The sequence below is a fragment of the Etheostoma spectabile genome, chromosome 10 (assembly GCF_008692095.1).
Source record: "Etheostoma spectabile isolate EspeVRDwgs_2016 chromosome 10, UIUC_Espe_1.0, whole genome shotgun sequence".
Classification (NCBI taxonomy): domain Eukaryota; kingdom Metazoa; phylum Chordata; class Actinopteri; order Perciformes; family Percidae; genus Etheostoma; species Etheostoma spectabile.
The window spans coordinates 4011710-4037280 of NC_045742.1; the positions used below are offsets into that span (position 1 = coordinate 4011710).

The 25571-nt window shown below is 40.8% G+C and overlaps 1 protein-coding gene across 2 annotated transcripts in view; it reads left to right on the forward strand.

The window, feature by feature from the left end:
* The window catches only part of glra1 (glycine receptor, alpha 1), a 127540-nt gene that overhangs the window by 59471 nt on the left and 42498 nt on the right, over window positions 1-25571 (forward strand). For both annotated transcript variants that reach the window (XM_032527600.1, XM_032527601.1), the window contains 2 exons: window positions 12707-12774; window positions 21295-21518. In XM_032527600.1, the coding sequence (XP_032383491.1) occupies window positions 12707-12774; window positions 21295-21518 (292 nt within the window). The remainder of the gene's footprint in view (window positions 1-12706; window positions 12775-21294; window positions 21519-25571) is intronic.

The window sequence follows — 25571 nt, forward strand, 5'->3', positions numbered from 1 at the left end:
ATGTGTACGCTGAGTCGGAGATTCAGTGTCATCTTTGATTTCTCCCAGTAACTGTAACATTGCCTGGCTTCTTAATCTGTAACTTAATGATTTTGTGTTCACTCAACTGAAAAAGTGTGATTTTTATGGCGAAAATCCTTTCAGCTCTTTCCTTGGCCTATGTCTTCGCCTTGCTCGGATTACTGCTGCTATTTCACCGGGAGGCATATACGAGGAAACACGCTTGCGGCTATTTTACACCTGCTTTTAAGAGGGGGACAATTTTCTCTGCAAAATAGAGGCGCGCTGTAACGGAATGACTAATTAGGCGCACTTTACGTTTCCCCTCTCATCTCTTGATGGAAAACTCCCACTTTCCCCTTGACCCTCCAATCAATGCATATGCATGACATGGAAAAGTGCTATTTGCCGTTTTCAGGTTCCATGACAGGCAGTCTGCACTTTTACCTCAGTGCGGCACGTTGTACATACCCCGCCATGCTTTTACGCGCACGTTAAGAAACAAATACGCCTGAAGTGGGCGCAAAAGCGTTAGTACATCTGGCCCTGAGTCTCACTAGATGATGGTGGGGAGTCAAGAAGAGTATGTCTGTAAGCCAAGGACGCTACTGAAAACCAAACAGAAATGCTGGATCTTTCTGTTGTGGTGCATTCAAATGACATGTTATATATGTACAACTCTAAAGTAAGATACAGAGGATGTCGCAAATGTATTCAATTGTACAACAAATCACAAATCACGTGCCTGAATGACAGAACATGTTTGTCAGGTGATTCCATGTATTGGTTTTTTTTTTCAGATCAGGATAAGGTCTGGGAAGTTACTGCTAACTAACTATTTGGTTATGGAAAGATTGTCTTCATAAAAGGAACCAAACACTGACTTTTGGCTCGAGATCTGAAGCAGCCCCCGGTTTCTGAAGCCCAAAGCTTTGTGCTCCAAGGCATAATGTCCTGGCTTTAAACTTTTTGATGCACAATCAGAACGACACACTGCTTCCTGCTAATGTCTTTTTCTTCTGAATAATACAGTCTTGAATGTTGCCTTGGTCCATTTAGGATGAACGGGAAAGGTAATTCACTTCAAGTATAACGCATCATGCCCTCGTTTTGCCTTCCTGTTTCAGTTAGAATGGAAATGACTTGTTTGTTTGCAAGCATGTTGGCTGAGTCCTACTTGTTGGTCAAGTAGATTTTATACCTTCATCCCAATATTACAAATTTGCTTTACAATCTGTACAGCATACAGCACCCTTGCTTTGGATAAGAAAAAACTCCTCAAACAAACATGGGAACAAAATGGAAAAAACCTCAGAAAGAGCAACAGCATAGGAATCCCTCTCCCAGGATGCACAGATTGTTGTGATTGGGCTGTTACTTCCTAAGTTTTCCTAATAAATGTGTAAACCACAGAACAACATTGTTTTGCAATTGAAATAGAAGGAAAAAAGAAAAAATTGATGTAGTAATTTTGTTATTTCAAACTGTAAAACCGCGCCTCTGTTCTTGCCTCTAAGAAAAAGGCAACACATAGACTGCAACACTTCTTATTGGGTCTGTTTACTAGACATAACGACTTCAAGCATCAACTGGACATTGCTGGATTTGAGATCCACCACTACATTGGCATTAGCAGTGCTCCCTGCAGCCTTTATGCACCTGCTATATCATCCTAACATATGGCTTTTGGTGGATGTGGCGCAACCTGCTGCTTAGTGCGCACTTTAATCCAAAACGCCTTCCAGCGTCATGAGTGGATACATTTGTAGTAACAGTGGCTCCAATTGGAACGGAAATCTTAAAGCGCCCATATTCTGCTCCTTTTCAGGTTCATAATTGTATTTTGAGGTTGTAGCAGAATAGGTTTATATGGTTCCATCTTCAAAAAACACCATATTTTTTTATTTGTGTTGTACTGCACATTGCTACAGCTCCTCTTTTCACCCTGTGTGTTTATGTCTCTGTTTTAGCTACAGAGTGCAACATCTCACTTGTTTTAGCTATAAAATGAGACATCTCACTTCCATACTATCTTTGTTGGGAGCTGCACATGCTCAGTAGCTCGGTAAGATCCCATCAGCTGATAACTCTTTCTCCAACTTTGGTCAGTCCAAGACAGGATCAGCTGGGAGACTTCTCCTAGACCAGGGGCACTTGTGGAATACCTGCAGAACAGGGACAGGAAGTAGTTCTTTTGGAGATTATGGTCATCTAGTGTGTGTTGTAGCAGTGTTTTGCCATTGAAAAAATAAATCACTCTACACTTTCCTTTATTAAAGCATATCAGTATAGTTATATGTATCTCCTTTGTAATCATATAAACTATTGTCTTGCACACAGCAACTACGGCAACTACTGCAAAATATGCGTTAAAATGATCTTGATGGTTGCGGAATACAACTCCAATAGGACATCAACCCTTTGTTGAAATAGAACATTGTGTGGTTGAAACGTCATTTATTTAACACATAAACAAATCCCCCTGTATTCATGAAGATAGACAGATTTTATCGGCTGGCTGATATATCAGGCCGATATTTGCATTTTTTACGTGGATCGGCGTGTAACGTGTATAGTTTCTTAATAATATAGTTTCTTGTAATATTTACAGACAGGCGCCCACAGGCAGCTCTGTGTTGCTGGAGACGCTTCAGTTCAGGTGCAGACCATGCACTCCCCAACCCCACCTCTAGTCTTGAATTACAAATCAAATATTTTCTTTCAGTGGCTACTTTTCAAGTTCATTGTTTTCTTAACTTCTTTAAATGTGTTGACAAAGGACATTTAGTGACGACCTGATTATATCTGTCTTATCACGGCTGTGATGTTGAGGTTTTACCCTTGCACAGTTAACCATATGCAGTGCACCCATCCATATGATGCACAATGCACACGTAATATGGATGATATCCGTAAACAAATCCAGTGTGGCAGGGTTTACATTTTTATTGAGGGAGCAAAAGCAGTATCGGCACCAAATACCGGCTCAAGAAAATCGGCAGCCCGAATCAGTCATCAAGGCTGATGGAAAGAAAATCGGTATCGGCACTAAAAAATCCATATCGGTCGACCCCTAATGGGGATCAAACTAAATGTCTTCAGGGTAAAACGTTCTGTAAATGTAGTGCAATAAAGGGCTGTTTTTAGATGGCATTTACACAAAGAACAGCAGGAGGATGACATGTTGATTCAAACCTCTGAATCTTAATATCTGTCAGAAAGAAAATGTGAATGGAGTTATTAAATGCCTCATTAAGCCCTCCCTGTAGAAACAAAAAAGTTCAAATGTCTTTCAACGAGCTGACGAAACCTTGGAACTTCCAGAAGCTTCAAAGAAAGGACGTCTTATTTTGTTGACACAATGCGGCGCAACGTAGTTTAACAGCACGGACTTGTACAAATTGTTTCTACAGCTTATGTTGTGAGTGTGACACAGAAATTCGAGAGCTCGAGGAAGGTTTAGAGCATTTCTTCAGTAAGAGGCTGCAGTGGCTGCAGTTAGCAGAAGTGCTGAGGCCGAGCCATTTGCTTCATCCAGCTTTATTGCTGTTGTCGCTTGTTTTTAATGAAATTGGAGTTCAGTTGAAGAAGGCGGGGGATTTATTCGCGCCGGCGCACCTCATCAGGCCTACTCAGCGTGTGTGTGTGTGTGGTGTGTGTGTGTGTGTGTGTGTGTGTGTGTGTGGTGTGTGTGTGTGTGTGTGTGTGTGTGTGTTTGAGAGAGGGGGAGTATATGCGTGTATATTCAGTGAATTTTACTTTTAAGTTCACATGCTAAGGGCTGGTAGAGTAGAATTGTATCTCACAAGAACATTCACAGCATAGTCTAAATAATTCATATACATTTTTCATAACAACTATGAAACCCTTCAATACAGTTTTATGAAAGTAGTCAGTTCTGTGTGTATAGTTTGGGCGTTAAAGTCCATTTACTAACTTACCTTTAAATTAACAGTTTAAACTACATTTTGGTATTTCATCATCCAGGCAATGGATGTGGTGTGTGTTGATTGGCTGGTACGGTGGCCAACAAAGACCAATTGTGGATGCATGCAGAGGACAAGGACTGTGTAGAACATATTTAAATGTTATCAGCTCCAAAAGGTTAAACAGCAATGAAGCGTGCAGACAGTATGTATGCGTGCAAAACCATATGTTAATGAGTGTTAATGTGTGTTTTGTGTGAGTGCGGTGCAGCGTGTAAGCTCCATGCATACGTTATGTGTTCTTAAGTTTAACATGCAAGTGTGTGTCCCATGCAAGCCCCAATGCACCTGCATTTATATCTGCACAATGTAAAATAAGTGGTGTGTGTGTGTGTGTGTTTTATTGCTAACTGTATATTTGCTAGTGTGTGTGTGGGCTCTTGTTTAACTCAAAAACAGGGAATACAGTACACTTGAAGGGTCAAGACACCTTTGTGGGGCCTAAAAATGCCGAACCCCACAACTTTAAAGGGCTGTTTGAGGGTTAAGACTTGGTTTAAGGATTATAATTTGGTTATGGTTAAGATGAAGGTAAGGGTTAAGGTTAGGCATTTAGTTGTGATGGTTTAGGTTAAGGTAAGGGGCTAGGGAAAGCATTATGTCAATGATGGCTCTCCACAAAGATAGTACACTGTGTGTTAGTGATCAATCAATATGGATTTTTTTGTGCTGATACCGTTTTTTTTTTTTTTTTCATCAGCCTTAGCTGATGACCGATACAGGCTGCCGATTTTCTTCTTCTGATATTTGGAGCCGATACCGCTTTTGCTCCCTCAGTGTACATCATAAAAATGTAAACCCTGCCACACTGGTTTTGTTTTCGGAATCTGCTCTGCCATTTCTTTAAAAATAATAACGTAAAACACAGATCAGTTTCACTTGTGTGATTATCTTACATTCATATAACCCAAATTACGTGTGCATTGTGCATCATATGGATGGGTGCACTGCATATGGTTAACTGTGCAAGGGTAAAATGCTTTCATCAACATCTACGACACAGCCGTGTATACTCCCGCTGTTTTGAAATGACCACTGATTTTGGGTGGTGAATCTTGGCAGTTATTATAAGGTGCAAAGATATAACTCTTAAGAGAAGTAGCAACAGGAAACAAGGGTGGCGGGGCTTTGCAAAGGGTCAACATAACATGTAATAGACTTATAAGAGATACTCAACCATACTAAAGAAAATAAACAATAGGTATAGAAAAAACTAAGAGCACCATAGATTACAACATGGGTTTATTTGAGAATCCTTCATGTCAAGTTCATTGTCATATGCACCTTAGTACAGAGTACCACAGCAATGAAATACCTCTCAGAACCAGTCAATAGTAACAGTTAGAACTGACTAGAATATCCAAGCACAGTAAACATAGTGACTAAGTTCAGACCACAGCCATCCTTCCTGCTGTGCCATCATTCAGTAACCTTATTACCTGGGGGTAAAAACTAGCCCTAAAACATGATGTACGCGTTGGGATGCTCTGCGAACGTCTCCCTGATGGAAGGTGGGAGAACCCTAGAAAAGTATATGTGTAGGATGACTAGAATCCTGCATAATACCTAGTGCCGTCTTAGTACTGCATTTCTAGTAAATGTGTTGGAGTGGTTCAAGTGGAACGCCGATGATTTTAGATGCAGTTTTGACCTTTGTCAGAAGATTAAGGTCATGTGAAGTAGCCCTACCAAACCACACTGCAATGTCGCCTGTCAATATACTCTCAGAAGTTCTGTAGGATGCCATATTTCTTAAGAGACCTCAGAAAATAAAGCTTCTGATGTGCCTTCTTAATGGCACACCTGATATGAAAAAAACACGTGAGGGAGTCTGAAATAGTAATAATAATAATAATAATAATAAATATAATTTGTAATGCACTTTATATTTATGCAAATCCCAAAATGCTAAATGATAAAATAGGTAAGTGCTAAAAATAAAAACACATGGAGAGCATGAAAAAATTGAAATATACAAAAACAATAGGAAAAAGGGAAAGAGTTCAATCAAAAGCTCTCCTAAATAGATGGGTTTTAAGGCCACGTTTAATAGCATCCACAGTCTGTGGTGTCCTCAGGTGGTCGGGGGGAGCATGTGGATGCCTAAGAACTTAAACGTGTTGACAATTTCAACTGGAGAGTTGTTAATATAGAGGATGTCAGACCATTCAAGAGGCTAGCCAAAGCATTATGTCATCGAGTGTACTTACAAATTGTCCATAAAAGTACAGACGTGCGTTTGCCAGCTTGGTCCGAAATCACCTGAGGCTGTGTGAATGTGTGCGTGCGTGGTTCAGGCCAGTTGTTACACACACACTGAGGCAAAAATGAGTGTGCATCTACAGTTGCCGGTGAGTCACACTGCTAGCCTGCCCTCCATGACAGCTAATGAGCTGTCGCTTCTTTCTCCTTTCTGTCATTTCTGCTGCACCCACGTCTTCTGTCTTTATTGGAAAGCTATATAGAAAACTCTCTCTCTCTCGCTCTCTCCCTCCCTCCCTCCTTCTCTCCCTCTCTGGATGGTTATTAAATGAACTGCTGTGCCAGAAAAGAGGGAGCGAAGCAGAGGGAGGAGTTTTTTCGGAGGGGGGGAGATTAGTTTCTCCTTCTCTCCTCCTCGGGTTTTCTGCATCACGCGCTGCAAGGGGACGTCAAAAGAAGACAAATTACGATATCCCTCCGCTCGCACCCCCCCACCCCCCCTCCTCCCCGCCACGGTGGGAGAGGTCTTTGAAGGAGGCATTTTGAACAAAGCCAGGATGTAGAGTAAATGTGTCAGAGGACTTGAGTTAGACCTCAAAAGCCATTCTGAGAAAAAAAAACACAGTGGGAATGTAATACCAGCCGGTTTATGGATAAACCCTCTGATGTACTCAGACGTATCAGAGCTTGTGCTCACGGGGTTTGTCGAGCCTGTATACATCAGACAGACACAGACAGGTGGTGTAGCTGGAGTGATTATTTACCCGGAAGCGTCTACAGTCTGTTTATCCAAGTGCGTTTACACCCAGTTTGCTTCAACTGTAGTGTCAAATGAAGGGATCATTCATTTCCATTTTTGTTAAAAAATTGAGAAAATAATTGAATATGTATTATGTAAGTTATGCTAGGTGTTCTCTAAAAAGAAAGGCAAAAATCCATAATACAGATGGCAGTGCATATTTGGACCTGACCCTTATGAAATACCATTACATAGTAGATTTTTGCGCATGTGAAGACCTTTTTCTTGATACTTAGCATCGCCACTTTCTAATTAAAGAATATATGACATGATGTATTTATTATGTCAAGAAAAAGTTTCCTCAGTGGCGTAAGTAGTTGCGTCTCGTTTTGTCATCATGTTCTATAACCAAAATGTTATGGTCATATTTCTGTAGGGAAGTCATTGAGTTTGGATGCAAGCTGTGTTTTTATCAGTTTTATCATCACAGTTGTATCTGCTTCTTTAAAGGATTCTGGGTGATTGTTGTTGAAAGTCTATGGAACCTTAAAATGATGAGCCTCACCAATAGCAGCACACCTGAAAATGGTGGTGTGGTTTGTTAGGAGGCACCAGTACTCCATGAGCCACCATGGTTGTAGTTTCATGCATCATATTCAGCACTGCCCCCCTGGTGGCTGAAACGGGTAATTGCATTTTTTTCAAAAATGTGTGGATTAATTACATCTGGCATGACCAGATAGTTTATAAATATTTTAAACAGAACAGAAAACAACTTAATGGTGGTAGGTAATACATCTTATTTCATATACTGCTTTAGAAAAAAAATATATATTTTTCATGTGACATGTGGGTCATGTGACAAGTATCTCTCACCTGAGACCATTGTCGACGCGTATGCAGGACGCCAAAAAGAGAGTTACTGTTGCACTAGTCTGGACATCTTTTCGTGCCAACGTTGCAATAAAGGTCGCCTAAATGCCATATATATACATTGGCTGTCAGCTTAATAATTGATGCGTTTTGTGTAGATTTGGACTTGGATATGTTTTATTCCAATGTTTAAACGGCAAAGTGGAGAGGCCTTGCTCACCTGTTTGGAGCTGACTGGTGAATGTGATGGGCGTAGAGATACACCACGACCCTTTTTGTGGGTCTGCTGATCGCTGTGGTTACTTTTTTTTGTTTAATGGAGGCTACATTTAAATGATTGATGAAAAGACAGACGTGCCGCGATTGGATTTCATAAAGGTGACTTGTTACATAAATTGTTACAATGTAATTTAAAATCTGCTTTAAAAAAAATAAACACAAATGTTTGTTTTGTCCATATGTGCTCTTGCTGTGTTCCCCAAGTGGAAGGACAGGTCTCAGCTGCTACAATGAGTTCCCCCTCCTCCCCCCCGCCTCAAATGTCAAACTCCGCTTATGGTCCGGGACACACTCCACAACATTGTTAATTTTTTGAATGTTTTTTATATTACCATGACATGAATCCAACATAGGTTTTTTGCAGATTTAAATCAGCTTATTTGCGGGAAAAAAACATTACTGATAGGCTAACTGGCCTATAGGTAAGGTAGCCATCCTCAGATACAGTTACTTCAAAAAAGGGTTCACTGTGCCACATGTATGTTTAACATTAATACATGCATTATGAAATCATGTCGACAATTATTATTATTTGAATAGCCTATGCACTACACACATCATTGTAGGCCCTGGTTGATATGCAACCACTGCTGCTGCTTTGTTTCTATTTCAGATAAGGGGTCTTTGGCTTAAAAAAAAAGACCCCTGTTTTACACCATAAGACTTCCATAGTTCCCTCAGTCCAAGCACCGGTTATCTTTCACCATTGAGGTAATTGAACCTCTAATCCTGGCAGTTTAAGTGTCCCGATCTCCCCAGTCAGCTACAGCATGCACGTATTACTCTTTAGCTACTGTGGAACAAACTCATCTCATCTGCAGCCAGTTTCATTTGCTGCACTGGAAACCTGGTTGATTACAGTAAATATGTGGACGTGTTATTCGTTCATCTTTATTACCTCACCCAGCCCTGTGAGTAATCCATAGTTTGTTCTAATTAGATGCTGTACATGTAAGCCACGTAGGGAGCGGATGCCTCCGGCTAGCTTTAATGATTTTTTTCCCGCTTAGCTATACATCTTCAACCCTGTGATTCTACTCTTATGGCTTAACCACAGTAGCGTGCTTGTGTGCGTGAGTGTGTGTGAATGACTCTCAGTTGATATTCCTCCCCAGCGGCCTCCAGCAGTCCTCAGACTGTGACAGGGAGAATAATTGGCCATCAAAATAATCCAGACCCCCCCCCCCTCCTCTAGCCGCAGCTATCCGCCGGCAAGTGGAATTAGACACTGAATTTAGCCAGGGACTTTAAACACAACCTGTGTGTGGGGTGTGTGTGTGTGTGTGTGGTGTGTGTGTGTGTGTGTGTGTGTGTATGTGAATATGATTCATGCAGCCCCTTGACTTAAAGAAAAAAACACATTCTATAATTCAGCACAGTATTAAATACAATGATCTGATGAATGATGAAGAGTGGATTAGATATAACAGGATTACAGTACATAAGTATTGCACAATTTAGTATGCAGCAATCTAATTATTTCATAGGCACAATACTATATAATGGCACTTTTTCTACACATTTAAGCACATTTCTCTAAATGAAAAGTGCAGCGCTGTATTGCAGAGGTGCGAATATGGTAAAGAATTAGTTTGTAACGGTGCCACTTTTATTTTAGTTCTGCAATTCACTGGGTACATTGACTCTCTGCTATCATCAAAACCAGCAGCGAATACTCATAGAAGAAGAGTTCACTCACTGTGATATAGCACTTAAAGCCAATATCATGTCCACTGCCTGATGCAGATGAGAGCCACGCTCCTCAGTACAGCTCCACCCCTGCCTCCAAGTAATTGCATTTGTGTTTGTACAACCTTAGTAATGCAGCGAATCGATGGAGCGGCCGCAACAAGCCCGAATGCCATTTACTCCCACTTTGACTCGCTCATTGGAAAACAACCTTGGGGAGGAAAAAAAAAGCATAATTTCAAATGCACAATGACAAAAATAGTCCCCCTCACTCTCCTGTCAGAGACGAGACAAGGTTTTTTCAAGTCTCAAGGGGATGTGAAATTACTTCTCGAGTTTTCTTAGGTTGTAATGAGATGTTTACACGTTTTCCTTCTCAGAGAAAACGCAGAGACTCGTTTCTTTAGCACAGCCTGTGCTGAACCCCGCCTCTACGAACACTGTCTTTCACTTTGTTTACTTCCTGTAGTCTGTCATCAACGCACTTCAGCTGTAGTCTTTCTGCTGCAGTGACATCCGGGCTGAAGTAGAGCTTGGCGATATGGAGAAAATCAAATCTCCCAATAATTTTTACCAAATGCCTCGATATCGATATTGTGGCGATATTGTAGGGTTGACAACTGGTGCTTTCACAAAATATGCACACAATGAGATTTTTGATTAATAATTGCCAGTTATGTTGATATAATAACTAAATGGGTAAATGCAAATAATAGAACAGTGTAGTATCTAATGATTTATAAATTTGAATCAGGTTCAGTCATAAGGGTTCAAATTAAGCTCTGTCATGCACCATAAAGGGTCAGTGATTTACATCTTAGTGGAGGGATCTTTCAAGAAGGTATTCTACGTGGAGTGCAGTGATTGGTGGCTTTGTATGTTCAAGGGACTCCGTTAGTTTTGGTGCCTCTTGTATAGACTTCAACCTTTGCTCTGCTAAATCACAACTTTCAACGTTCTATGTTACTTACATATTATCTAACATATCCTTTATAATCTATGTTAGATGTACCGAGAGACAGAGAGTACATTTGGGCTGGGTCACTCTCCAAGCTTCTGCAGAACTTGTAAATTGAGGCTGAATTCTTTGATATAATAAACTTTTATAATCAAGAAACCGTATCAAGCGGATTCCTTATCAACACATCATCACAGCATTGTTGTTCAGACACCACAGCAGCTAGAACAGTCTGGTGTGTTCAGAAAATTACATCACTCTACTGTAATGCAGCCTTTAAAACCAGGAAAAGATAACACATCTGTCGTATCAGAATATTACGATATCCAAACTTCAAGGCGATATCAAGCCACATACATCTATGTAATATTAATATGTAGCCCAGCCCTAGGCTGAAACACACAATCCACCTCAGTTCAGTTCCAATACGCACAACAGGAAATACAATACTAAGGTTAAGTTGATCTAAAAGAATGCAACAAAATTAGTATAAAACTAAGGTAAAGTGCAGAGGGGTGGTTTATGGTTTCTTTGAGTGTTTGAATCGTTTCACCGAATTTTCAGAAGCCTGTTTCTCTGCCCAGAGGGGAGGATTTCAAGTAGCCTGGTACCACATCTGCATTTGAAATGGTTCTGGTTAGGGCTGGGCAATATGGAGAAAATCTAATATCACGATATTTTTGGCCAAATACCTCGATATCAATACCACAACAATATTGTAGAGTTGACTATTGGTAATATTGGTAAGTTCAGAAAATGACATCACTTTGCTGTAATGCAGCCTTTAAAACCAGGAAAATGTAAACTTATGCCATATTACAATATCCAAAATCTAAGACGGTATCTAGTCTCATATCATTGTATCAATATAATATCAATATATTGCCCAGCTCTAGTTCTGGTGTTGTACTCATTGACGGCTCTTTAAGCCAATTAGAGGTTTGTGGTTAGGATTAAAGAGGGGATGTTAATGTCTCATGCCAGAGCCCGAAAAATGGGCACGAAAATAAGGCAACAAGCATGGATGAGATGTCTATCTCAAAGCTGCATAATCTGTAGTTTTAGATCAAGAATGGATCAAATGACTGTGTTATATATAAAAGGGCTCACTTGTGACAAACAAAGAAAGGATTATCAAAAGCTCTGCGACGCCCCTCAGCTCTCTGGAGTATTTGAACTGCTCGTTGTTCTGTTTTTACAGCTTGCAAATATAGTTGTGGTTGTGTGTTTTTTAGTAAGAATTTCTGAGAAAGCCGCTGTGCATTACCTGCCCAGCACCAAACAGCAGACACATAAAGTCCACTGGCGAAGAACTCATGAGCTACGTGTGTTTTTGTGGAGTTGGTGGAGACCCAACCAGAGGTCAAAAAAGAAAGATTGGACAGATATTCATCAGGTGGACACTCTCCACTGAGATGATAATGTTGTTTTGTGTCACTGGAGATTTAATTAGGCAACTGTTTGCTCACATGTTCACCCTGACTGCTACATAAGTGGATAATGTATAAGTGTGTAAGTATTGTGTTACAGCTTGTTCAAAGTGGCCAAAGAAAAAAAATCAATGCAGCCTGAAATTGGTATATTTCTTCGATCGGCACGACTGACAATAAATGAACTGATCCGAGTAACCGCCGGGGAAAACTAACCCTCCTTCACCCCACAGCCAACACACACACACACACACACACACAATGTCACTCTGATCAATGAAGTGAAAACAAACTGTCCGTTAAGCCTCATTATCAGACTAGATGTCAAACTACCACAACTTTCTGTCAGTGTTAACAATCTAACCTTTGCAGAAAATACGGTCTTTGTTTGGAGTTTTTCTGGTATTTTTATCTCACATATTTCTTCTCTTGATTAAGTTTTTTTTGTACACATTTTTTTAATGTCATGCAGGTTGTTGAAAACTTTCAGATGAAATCTAACTTCTCTGTTTCTTTCCCTCTGTGTTCCCTCTCTTCTCCCTCTCTGCAGGTCCGCCGGTAAACGTAACCTGCAACATTTTTATCAACAGTTTTGGGTCCATCGCTGAAACAACAATGGTAAGCTCAGTTATTCTTACCACGGCTTTGTAACACGGCTCGACGTGTAGATTTTGATATTATTTATTTGTCACTTGTGTGTGGGATGGTTGGGCGGCTAATGGAAAATGTCATCTTGTTGCAGCTCCATTTCAGCTTGGGCAATTTTGTCCTGAAAAATGCGATTAATTGAAACGACGGCAGCCTTGATATTCAGTTTTTTTTTTTTTTATTATTTCCTATTTGAAAAATTAAAAGCCTTCTGAGTGTTTAGAAATGTCTCCGCCTCATGAGCTCGTCTCCCATTTCAAACACTTCATCTGAAAGAGCGCATCACTGCCGCGGCCATTTGCATAACAACGCGGCGGCGGCGCTGCTGTCATGCCTGTTTGCGAGCAATGGGGGGAAATTTACGCTCACTCATTACACCGAAAATCCATTAGTGTTAATAAAACTGAACCATCAACCTTCACAGAGCGACGAGGCCCAAAGCAGCACAGATTGCCTCAATGACAGACTCTTCCTCAGTTTGTCTTTCTGAGGTTTCTCCAATTTATTTTGCTGATTACCCGATTTTTCTCCGGGACTCTTCCCTGTCCTTACCACTGTTCTTAAAGGATGTTGTTTGATGTAGCCATCATATACTGCTGTGGAAAAAAATTAGATTTTTCAGGTGTTATCAGAGCGTCTGACCCCCACAGCCTCTCAATCAAGTTATCCTTCTGGATGCTGAGACTGACGACCACAGTCAGGGATATTGCCCTTATCTCTCAAAGGGTGGATTAGAAGCAGAAACAACTGAAATAATTGGATTTATCAAGGTTTTTTTTTTTTTTTTATTAAACCAGAAAATCCATTTTATACTGTGGCTCCAGAGGCCGGTTCGTTGTATAGTGTAGCCCTCGCTTTAAACGTAGACTACAATATCCCTCTACACACACACATACATACACACACACACACAAACACACACACGGTGCTGCTGGGGCCAGAGCACAGTGATAGATGGAGTCGTCAGAATGGCGCAGTGCGTGTTAAAGTCCCGGCGGTACGCGGCTTTATTCCTGTTTCAGCGCTCTCCTTGCTTGCTTACTTGCTCACTTCACTCTTTCTCTCTCTCTCTCTCTCTCACACACACACTCACACACACACACACACACACACACACTCACACACACTCTCAGACAGACACGCAACCTCCTTCTCTCACACTTCATCCCACTCTACCACTCGTTTTCTCCCTCCATTATTCCCTCTTATTTTAAGAACAGTCGTGTACTCACACCAGCCTTATAATATCCTAATTCAGTGATATTTTGAGGTTAAGAAAACTTGGACTTATCAATATCAATCAAATAGTTCTCACTGTCATAGTGAAAATGACATTCTCAGCTCCCAACTCACGTACTTATACACTCAATTACTGTAAGAGTTCTTCCATTTTCTCCACAATGACATTAGGTATGAGTAATATAAATGTGTTTTATTGTGTCTTCTTTCTCTTTACCAAATCCAAATGTGCGATATGAGATATAAAGCCTAATAAACCCAAGCTCGTAGGACATACACTGTTCTCTACTTTTTGTGACATTTTATGCCCCTCTGTTTCTCACCACAGAGCTCTCAGACTCTATTCTTCACACATGGAAACCTCTCTGTCTCTCTCTCTCTCTCTTTTCCTCTCTGTCTGACTCTCTGTCAATTTTTCAATTCCATGTTGCTTTATTGGCATGACAAAAAAATACATCTGTGTTGCCAAAGCATATGAACAAACATACATAGACTCAACAAAGTAAATACATCTGATATAATAATACAAGTAAACAGGATACCAGAAAAAAATGATGTGCATGTCCCTCAAAGGGTACTTTAAAACAAACAAAAATAATAGAAAAATAAAAATGATACTATATAAAATTCTCTATTTATTTAGCCTTGTATTGTGGCAGGAGAAGACATATTTAGCTGCTAGCCATGCCTTGCTTTTATCGTCCCCTAATAAAAAAAGGAATCCTTTTGTCCTCCGTGTAGGTAGTAATGTTCGCTGTCTCGCTCTCCCCCAAACATACACACAGTTATCTCACTGCTCATTCGTTCCCATCCCAGGCTTTACACTGTGTTACTTAAAGCACGATTGCCAGCTTTATCCCACTCTCTCTCTCTTAATGCATATCTCTGTTGTTAGCGCTCACAAAGGAAGAGCAACAGTAAAATTCCAGGTTGCTTTTAGATAATATATTCTAGAAACAGCCTAAACTGGGGTACGCAGTTTTCTAGAAAAAGTAGAAAAACCACTAGAGTAGTCAAATGCAGTCCTCCTCCTGCAGCTCTCCCCTCTCTTCATACAGTTACCTGTATGAGTGCTAGTCATTCATTGTATCTTATGACGTTATATTGCAGCCATTGTATGAAAACTACCATTCTTTTTTCTTTGTAAAGCCCTTTGAGATGACTTACTGTGATTTAAGGTCTAGCCACAGGAAACTGGACAGTATTATTGGACAGATAGTCTAGCTAGTCAAACTCAAAGAAAGCCCAAGGCAACGGATATCCGGCCTAAAGTAGTGAAATCTGAGTGAACTTTCCCTCTGCAACGGAGCAATCCCAGAAGTAGACCGTCGAGGATAAAGACTACAGAAACATGAGCTTGAATTAGCCGTGAGCCTTTGACTATGGTTAGCTGAAGGCTAAACGATTAACGTTTTCTCTCCATCTCCTATAGGCTTCGCCGATAGTGACACGTGTTTATTAAGTTTTTTTGTCAGACTTTCTTTTAGACTCTTTTTGAGAAGTCTTTTTGGTTCCTTTTATCCTTCCAATGCCGGAATTTCCGTCACTGAATCAAGCTTTCACCATCAAAAGGGACATGAATGTGCATCTGCATTTGTAGAACAGCCAATAGGAATACCCTCACTCTGAAATGGCCTGTGATTGGCCAAGTTAACATCATGGACTGGATTTACTAAACCCTGAAAGCAGAGCCAAGAGGAGGGGCAGAAGTGTAGTGTTTTCTGACAGAACCCCTCAATATTAGCAGTAGCATTTTTTTTGTGTCGTAAAAGTTATACAAAATAAAGAAAAAGTGGACAGTATTTCTGCCATGTGCATGTCAATTAGTGTCTTTGGATTTTATTATATCTGCACTGTGTCTCTGCAGCTGTACACAGCCAGTACTCTTGATCTAGCACTATTTCAGTCTCACAGCTCTGGTCTAGATACTGTCTCAGAGCAGGAAGCCACATTCATTTTGGAAGTATAATTGCAGCAAAATGTCTTCCTCTGATGTACAGTCACTTAATGCCTCTCAGTTTTGCTTTTCTTTCCGAGACAGCCACAAAATGCTCAGTTCAACGGGCAAATGTCTCATTCATCAAAATCACCTCGAGATCCAGAGAGACATTTGCTGCTGTAAATTGATTTGACATCCCACGGTGCTGCTGCTGGTGGTGGCACGGCTTATTTCGAGGCCACACAGTGAAAAACAGCACATTTTTCTCTCTCAGTGCAGTGTTGTCTGAGCAGAGCAGATGTGCCGCCATAATGTGTGAGACTCCGTAACCTCCTATCGCTCCTTCCTACCTGAGCAGCATCCGGGGAGGCGGCCGGATGTTATGACAGGCGTGGACTTAGAATATGGCTGCTGCTGTTTTTCTGTAGTTCTTGCATTTGTTGTTGTTAAAGGAAGGAAAAGAAGAAGAATAAGAAGAGGAGGAGGAGTGAGATTGCAGTCTTTCATGCATGGTGTATTGCCTGAGTTTAATACAAGCTGAAATGAGTGCGGTATTGTGTAAGTACAGCATTTCCTCTGCTAATGGTTTCTTAGCAGCGTGGCGGCACTTAACAGTCCAATGGCTTTATGTCAGGATATTAATCCATGAGTATGAGCCTACAAGCGTCATACGAGGCTTGCTTTTAACTGCATATTATCATGCGTATGTGACATAACATCCTGCAGTACATTCCCCTGTCCGTAGGAGGACATATCGATTTTCCATTGCAATTACTACTATTAACAACCCAAATTGGTGAAATGGGGGTTTCCAGGTTTTCCAGGTTTTCTGATATACCCCCAGTTTAATTTAATAAACATCAGATTAGTCGTCCATTTACGCCTGATTCTTAATCATTCCCTGCAATCTCTATTTTGCACCCACACATTTCTTCCCCCTCATTTGAATTGGAGAATGCCTCTCTCAATCCCTCTCTCAGTTTAATGCACTAAATGTGCATCCATCTGCAGACACGAGGCGCCTCTGACCCATGAAGCTGAAGCTTTATGGAGCGCATGACATCCCCAAGATGACCAGTTTTTCCCCATGAAACCATCTGTTGTTTCATGATTGGCTGTCAAGAGCTGTCAAAATAAAGTCGCTTTGTGTGTAACAGGTGAAACAGCAGTGTGTGTGCGTCTGTGGAGGTGATGGTCTAACAGGCTAATCGAAAATGAATTAAGTAGTTTGAGAGAACTGAATCGGAGTATTAATAAAATGGGGTTTCTAGATTATGGGAAACAAGATCATTATCGCGATGGTTTTGGTCATATTGGAATCAAGATAATTAAACACTATTACTCAGTGACTTTTGCAAAGATGTTGCAATTATTGAATAAAAAAAAAAAAAACGGTGGAAATGTTCACATCAACAGTGAAAACACCTAGAACTATGAAATTCCCCTTCATACTTTTCCCATTTAAACACCAGACAAGAGTTTAGGTTAAGAGTTTACCTGCAAAATGTGATCAAAATAATCGGGTTTTTTGGTTATCATTAGGAACCAAAATCGTAATAGCGATTCAAATTTTGATTAGTTGCACAGCCCCATTAACAGTCATGTTTATAAAGCCGTCAGTGGAAACGGGGCAGGCACTATCAAAAAACTACCTTGCAGGTGATTGAATGAGCCAGCGGTCCGCTGATGTTCTGACCAAAACGCATTACTTGAAGTCTGACAAAATGGATTTTCGTGATATGTGAGAATCTCACTGCCGTGAAAGAAAAAGTCCAACTTTAATTGAATTCATAATTATTTTTGTCTTTAGCGACACCGTATAAAGGGCATTTCCTCTCAACTTTCTCTCCTTTCATAACTGGTGTCAAACCGCAGGCGGGTGCATGACTGATGACCCTGGCGTGGGCTCGTTCCTCTCTTCTCTATTCCCTCGCTCCCTCTCTCCATCGACAGACGCTCCGAGCCTCCTCATCTCTGCACCATTTCAGGTTATTTATCATATTCTCGAGCAGAAGAAAAGGCGACTCCTTTTTGAAAGGTCAAGCTCATTTGTTTTATGTGAGATATTCCGTCTAATAAAAAGTGATAAACGTGGTCTCACTGAGGCTGATGGCCATGTGACTGTATTACACACACACGCGCACACACAGCACTGTGGCTGATTGCTCCTTTAAATGCCACCCGCTGGGGCTGCTGGCATGGCCGTGGCTTGTCCCTGCGAAGCATTTCTGCTACACCACGCAGCTTAATGATGGTTTGAGCCTGGTCGAAGTGGCCAAGCTCCATATTTCTGAGAATAATTGACAATTAGGGGGATGGAGGGGAGAGCTAAATGCCATCCCGCGCTGAATAAAGACACTCCATATCTGATTGTGAAACAGGGAAGGGAGAATGGGCGGTGGAGGTTACGCAGTAAAGCTCAGAGGGAGCAACAGTTAATATTTTCCACCTGGATCGATTCTTAATTCCAACACTAACCTTACTCTAATTCTAACCATCAAAACAGCCAATAAAAGAGGTGATGGAGGACCAGACAAAAGGACTGCTCCCACCTGAAAATGACACACTTCAACAAACAGTGTTGGCGGTACCTCTTGCAGCTCTGAGAGTAGTAACTTTCAAAGTTGGAAGTTACAATGACAAGATTATCTAGTTTCATTAAGCCTTCTCTAGTTAATGTGTCTTACTCACTAAACACACAATTAAGTATTTGTATTCATTTTGAATTGCAGCAATAAAACACACATTTTCTGCTTTTGCCATATATATACAAAAAATCCTAAAAATGAATTTGTATACATTTTGTCAGGGAAGGCCAGCCCCACTGACCCATTAATATCTGCTATGAGTTATTTTGTCCCTGAAACATGGTCTATTTAGTCCTTACAAGGACGGTAACACTAGACGTATATGTCACACTCCGATTCTAGTCAGAGTCTGAGTCTAATACTGCTTCATGGGCCTGTGATTATGGGGTGTGTTTCAACTGAACCAGGGAAAAAAATGCCTCTGCACTTAGTTGGATAGACCTACAGCCAATCAGAGCAACGGAGTCTGTGACGTATTATTGAGCGACGCATAGTTGTCAACAGTACTCATCGGCTACCTCCTGCTGATGTTAGCTACTAGCCGATAGCCCCGGCAGTTTGGAAAAAGCTAATGATGTTACATCCACATTACAGGCTTTACAACATACATACATCTCTCGGATGTATTATAAGATAATACCATGGATGTATTAATTGAGCACATGGTGAATTACAACCATTAGCTATATCTGTTATTACAGCTATTACAGCATGCACAGTGCATGGCGACATGGGCGGGCGCAGTCCCGCGGGTCTGCTTGCGTTCATAATAACAATAATAATAATAATAATAATAATAATAGTAATACATTTTATTTGTAATACACTTTACATTTAAGACAAACCTCAAAGTGCTACAGGTTAGATCATAAAAGCAAGGTAAAAACATCAGTTTACGGGTCTTAGATCTCCTTTAAAAAAACATTCTCACATTCCAAAACTCAAATTGGTCCTCACAAATGTAGAAGCGTAGGGATGCACACACAGTCAGACCTGTAAGAGTATTGATCGTTCAGTTAAACAGTGGAGGCTGAAGGTTTTAAAGCCACACGGTGGATTTAACCTCCAGTTGGCTCACATTCCAGCTCAATGAAACCTTTTAAAACAGAGACTCCGATCAGTAAGGCACAGATCAGCAGCTTTAACTGATTCAAAGGTCAAACATTTGACTGCAGGCTTATTTGTCCAGGACATACTGTACATTACATGAGGAGTTAATGCTACGGAGGCCTTGCACTTTGAAGGCTGATAAGAAATGTATTTAGGGCTACATTTTGTTTTATAATGGTCTTAAAAACGTCTTTTAAAGTCTTAAATTTGACTTGGTGAAACCTGCAGAAACGCTGAACAAACATGACGTTGCCCAACAACAACAAACCAAGACCACACACAGATTTGGATATGTTCTGCGTCACGGAGGAAAAGGCTTTATCCTTTGTGCTTTAGAAATCCATTCTCCTTATTGCAACAACAACCCTAAAACCCAACACAAGCACTTTTTATTATCTCGTCTGTGAAGGCTCTGCTACTTGTGAATTTCTTTGAAAAAACGATCTACAGTCTTTCTATCTCCTGTTCATCTATCCCTCTGACGTCATCCTATCACTGTATCTCTCCATCTCCCGGTGTAAGACTAAAGAGAGAGCAGCAGCTCGATGTCCTTCAGCTCTGTACCCGGCCAACGCTCCACACATCCATCTGCCTGTCTATGAGTCCCTCTATTTCTGGCAACTTCATTCTTTTGTGTGGTTTTACTGTTGTGTTTTGAAAAGAAAAAAAGTACTTTAAAACCAAACCACAGCAAACACAAGCCTCCAAGGAAAAGCACCAAAATACGAATAAAGAGTAAAAAACAAAGTTAAAAGTCTTAAAGGCTGAGGAGGATCTGAGGCTGCACACCGGCTCACAGGTGGGAAAACAGATCTTAGATATGGCTCGAGGCCACAACTCACTGTGATCAGTAAAATCTCGCATGAAGAAGAAAAAGACGACCCATTACCACCTCCTCACCCAACTGCAAAATCCTGTCCATCACTCCATCTGTACATCTGTCCATCCATTCCTCAATATGGAGCTCCAGCATCTTGAGTCAGCAGTGCAATGACCGTTGATGAGCCTTTTTTCCCCTTTCTATTTTAAAGGGAACATTTCCCTGCGGACACATTTTGCATCATTCTATTCAATTTGTTTCTGGCATTTTTGCTTTATAACTTTTGCAGGTTTGTAATTTAATTTATTTACCAAATCAATTTCCCTCGGCCGTGCCGCGTCTGCTTCAGAGAGACTTTGGCCCTCTAGAGGATGCAGCCGTGGTAGTCGTACGCGGAGAGAGAAGCAGTGATGATGGTGATAGTACAAAATGAGCTTAAAGATGAACTGTGTGACGCCTGGATAGCTCACCTGGTAGAGTGGACGCCCCATATACAAAGGCTCAGCCCCACAGCCTTTGCTGCGTGTCATTCCCCATGTCCATCTTCTTTCACATCTCCAGCTGAACTCTATAATAAAGGCCTAGATAAATAGGTAATTGGGTGGCTGGTGCATTGCATTCTGGTCTGTTTCCCCCTCCTGTGGGTGTGAAAATGAATCTTCTCTGTAATGCTGCTAATCAATATCACTGAATGTGTGTTCATTTTTGTCTTGCCATCCATCCATCCATCCACCCACAGCTTCAGAACAACTGCATCTCCCTCTCTAACATCTCCGCTGTCTGTCTCCTCTCAGGACTACAGAGTGAACATCTTCTTGAGACAGCAGTGGAACGACCCTCGGCTGGCCTACAGCGAGTACCCCGACGATTCGCTGGACCTGGACCCCTCTATGTTGGACTCCATTTGGAAACCGGACTTGTTCTTCGCCAACGAGAAGGGGGCCAACTTCCACGAGGTCACCACTGACAACAAGCTGCTCCGCATTTCTAAAAACGGCAACGTGCTGTACAGCATACGGTGAGTGCAGGACGTGTGAGGCTTTACATCCCAAATGTGGGGGAAAAAGGGCCTGGTTGTTTGGGGCGGGGGAAAGAAATTGAAAATGTTATGTATTGTATGTTGTTGTTTTCCCAACAAGTTTTTAAAATTGATTACTTTCCCTAGAATCAATACTTAGTATTTATTTATTGGACCAATGATTCACCTTAATATGTTCTGTTCATACACTGATGCTCAACACCATCAGTTTCCAGCAAAGCAGAAAATGCTTTTTAGAAAACAATTAGTTTTCAGAAAAGTCTCATGATATATGGTCTCTAGAAGTGTATTATACAACTATTGTTTTTGTTAGAAAATCGCGATATTCATTAGGGGTGGGGGTAAAATTGATACAGCATAGTATCGCAATATTTTTCGTGGCAATACTGTATCGATACACAGGCGCCAAGTATCGATCTTTTATTATATATGTGTTGGTCAGTTTGTCCATTTTGCAGCAATAAAAGTGAAGTGATATGAACAAATAGAGAAATGTGTCTTTTTAGATAATAGAAGTTGTAAAAAGGGTTATAAATTGCAATATATCGCAGAATATTGGAATATGTTTAAAATCTATCTATTATTCATTAATCAAATGACAATACTCCTAGAATCGCAATAAATGAAAATCACAATACAAATCGAATTGACTCCCGTGTATCATGAAAGAATCAAATCGGGACAAAAAGCATATCGTCCCCATACTGTTTATCAAAGTGATTACAGCAGCATTGATACATACAAAAGTCCCCTGCTCATATCCAGACTAATTCATTCAAGTACAACAATATAATTCACTTATTTAGCAGCTGTAAAAGGCACAGTGCCTTGATACTGGCAGAGTATAACAGTTCAATGGTCATTTTAAAAGAGATATAACCGTAATAGAAACAAAGTTTTGTGTCACAGCAGAAGGTTATAAGTGTGGAGGTTATATTGAATCTATCAGTTGTGAAACTATGATGGAAGACAGAAAGGGACTGCTCTGACTTCCTGTTTAGTGCATTCCAAAGACCTTCATCTTCTGCTTTAGAGTGCTCTTATTGTGTCAAAGTTGGAGGTTTTTATTTCCTCCAGAGCTCTATTTCTTCCATTTTTTGTATCTCCAAGACATCCTAGTCAAGGCTCTCAGAGTTATAGCCGCCTTCAGCCGACAAACCTTTTAGCCTGCCGGTGCCTCCTCCTCCTCCTCCTCCTCTCTGCTTTTATTGCCTCTGCTGAGGGGCGAATGAGAAAGAGACACAGCAGCCATGGTAATCTACTGAGCCTGTTAGTATTCCCGCAGCGAGTCTAATCCGTTATCAACCGCAGTTTTCACCTCTGTGTCCAGCAGGAGGAGGCGTTAGATTGGGCCTTTAGAAATATCGTCAGAAAAGGGATGAACTGTGTGCGCTTCGCCTCTGCCGCTTTCATTTGTTAACTTGACAACAACAGAATGAACCCTCCGTTGATCAGTTTGATCTCGGAGGCGACGAGGCGGCTCGGAATATTAAACCCTCCCGAGGGGAAGAAGGAGAAAGTGGGTCTTGTAAATGTTGTTTACTCTGTTTTTTGATGTTTATCGCTCAACGATGGAGCAGGGCGAGACGAAGTTAGGACCGATGGACACGTCTGCTGCAAGATGAAAGTGAACTTTTTATTTTGTGATAAACAATTATGTTGGTTTCATCATCATCATCACCACCCACCCAGACAGAAATCAAGAAAAGATGACACGGTAACTACAATATTCAAGACCATACAACAAAAATTATACCAAAATGGACAATAAACCAAATGAACATAATGTATAAATGACAACTCCATAAGCCCGTCATACACGTCTCTCCCCAGAACATAGCGTCTTAGGAGCCCTTCAGAAAGCTCAGGTACTTTCCCCATTTTTTAGTACAGACATCCAATCTGGCAAAACATTTATATGACATTTTTTTTCCAACGCCCCCTCCCTAGCCATCGCACAAGCCCACTCCTGGATTGACAGCCCCCCTTCAAACTTCCATCCTTTTAAAATAATCTGTCTTCTGATCATTAAACGAGTCTAGACCCAGCTTCTTATGCGCTTATATGTCCCGTTTAGGTTTGACCCATCTCCCAGAACCAGGAATTTCAGAATGAATGGAACCTGGGTCCCAGCAATCCGACATAGGTTATCATGTATCCCGGTCCAAAATTCCTGGACCTTAACACAGGGCCCAAGGACATGAAGTAAACGGCCGTCTGTACATTTAGAGATTGGATGGCAACATTTGTATGTAGTCACATACCTCGCTGTACTTCAAAAGAAAATGCATTGCTTCCTCTGAGCTGATAATTGGTCCCATTTGTGCTCGTGGGGTGCTTTATCAAAAAGGCAAATCTATGATGCATGCCAAAATGTATCATGTATTTTGATCAAATGTTACTTTCCTCTAAAATAACAAGGAAATACAGAAAAAATGGAAATTCAAGAAATCCATGACACTTTATTGTAGGATGATTAAATCTGAGACTGTCTTCACCAGAACAACAACATTTGTCATTTTCTTCTGGTAATCTCTTTTGACTCTAAGTGAATTATGACTAGGGTTGGGCATCGAGAACCGATTTCTACTTGCAATCGCTTCAAAAATTACGATTCCAGTGGAGTTGTTTCTTTATTGGAATCATTTGGAATTGTTTAGAGGATTTGGTTTAAAATCTGATCATCGCTTCCTAATTTAATATAAGTTTTGGTTTCCGAAGCGGCCAGACGCTTGTTGTGTTGCAGCCATGGAGCGCAGTAAGCAGAGCTCTGGTGGGGTTTTATTTTACATTGAAAACGCACGGTAACTCTGCAAACCACCATTGAATCAAAGTAAAACTTTCCTCTTATTTGTGAAAACAGGCATGTGACCCGTTTCAACTCCACCTCTCAAAGAATCAGAATCGAGAATCAACGAGAACCAGAATCGAGAGCAAGAATCGGAATTGGCATCAGAATTGTTAAAATCCAAACGATGCCCAACACTAGTTATGACTCCTGCCTGTAAGGAGCGCAAACACAAGTAGCAGAATGTTGTTAAAGAGCCGCAGTGGAGGAGAGGGAACGTGTGACTTTAAACGGCTTGCTTCATGTTTCCATCGGTCAGCATTGATTCCTTTCCCAAAATGTTTATCCCTCAGGGGAAATTTGTCTTGCAGCCAGATAGAAACATACAAACACCCAGACGTAGGCTTACAGACCACTAACCAAAGAAACCTAATACATGACAACAGGAAACCTTGAGGATGCCATTGGTAAAACCATCACCATCAGTTCAATTCAATTTCAGTTCCATTTTATTTATAATGTCATATCATAACAGATGTTATCCCAGCACACTTAACAGATATCTGTATATCTCTATAATTTATAGACACCTAACTATTCCCCAGTAGTTAAATGGGAACCCAATCATCAGTTGGTTCATTGTGAAGTTTAACAGATTGGTGGGAAATAAAGGAATTGTTGCCCACAGCTAAGTCACTAACACAAACATTATACTTCCTGCTTGCATATAATAATAATAATCATAATTAATTGAATTTGTATAGCGCTTTTCAAAGACCCAAAGTCGCTTTTATATACGTATGAAAGCATCATGGGAACTGTTCTCCTATACAGTAGTAGCCCCCAAATTGAAGTAATCGCCCAAACAAAAATCATTACAGCAGTTGTTTAGTTTATTGGACACTAGCAGATTTCTTAAAATATCTGAATATGTTACTTGTTTGTAGGTCCATTGAAATGAATGTCTTCATAATTTTTCTTTTGTCCCTATTCAGAAAATAACAAATCAGTTTCTATTGTTAATGGCAGTGATTGTTGATGTCATCAAATTCAGCATCTGTCCTGCATTAGTAGTAATGTGCGATTTCCCATGCAATACTTCTTGCAGTGGAACAAAAGCACAAAATCACCTGGAGGCCTGGAGGCTCGACTCCGTCTAAAGCCCCAGGAAAATAAAGCATTTAGGTGTCACGATGCAGCAGACAGGAAGTCTTCTTCCTCAGAAAGTGGGACATCTGTGGAGG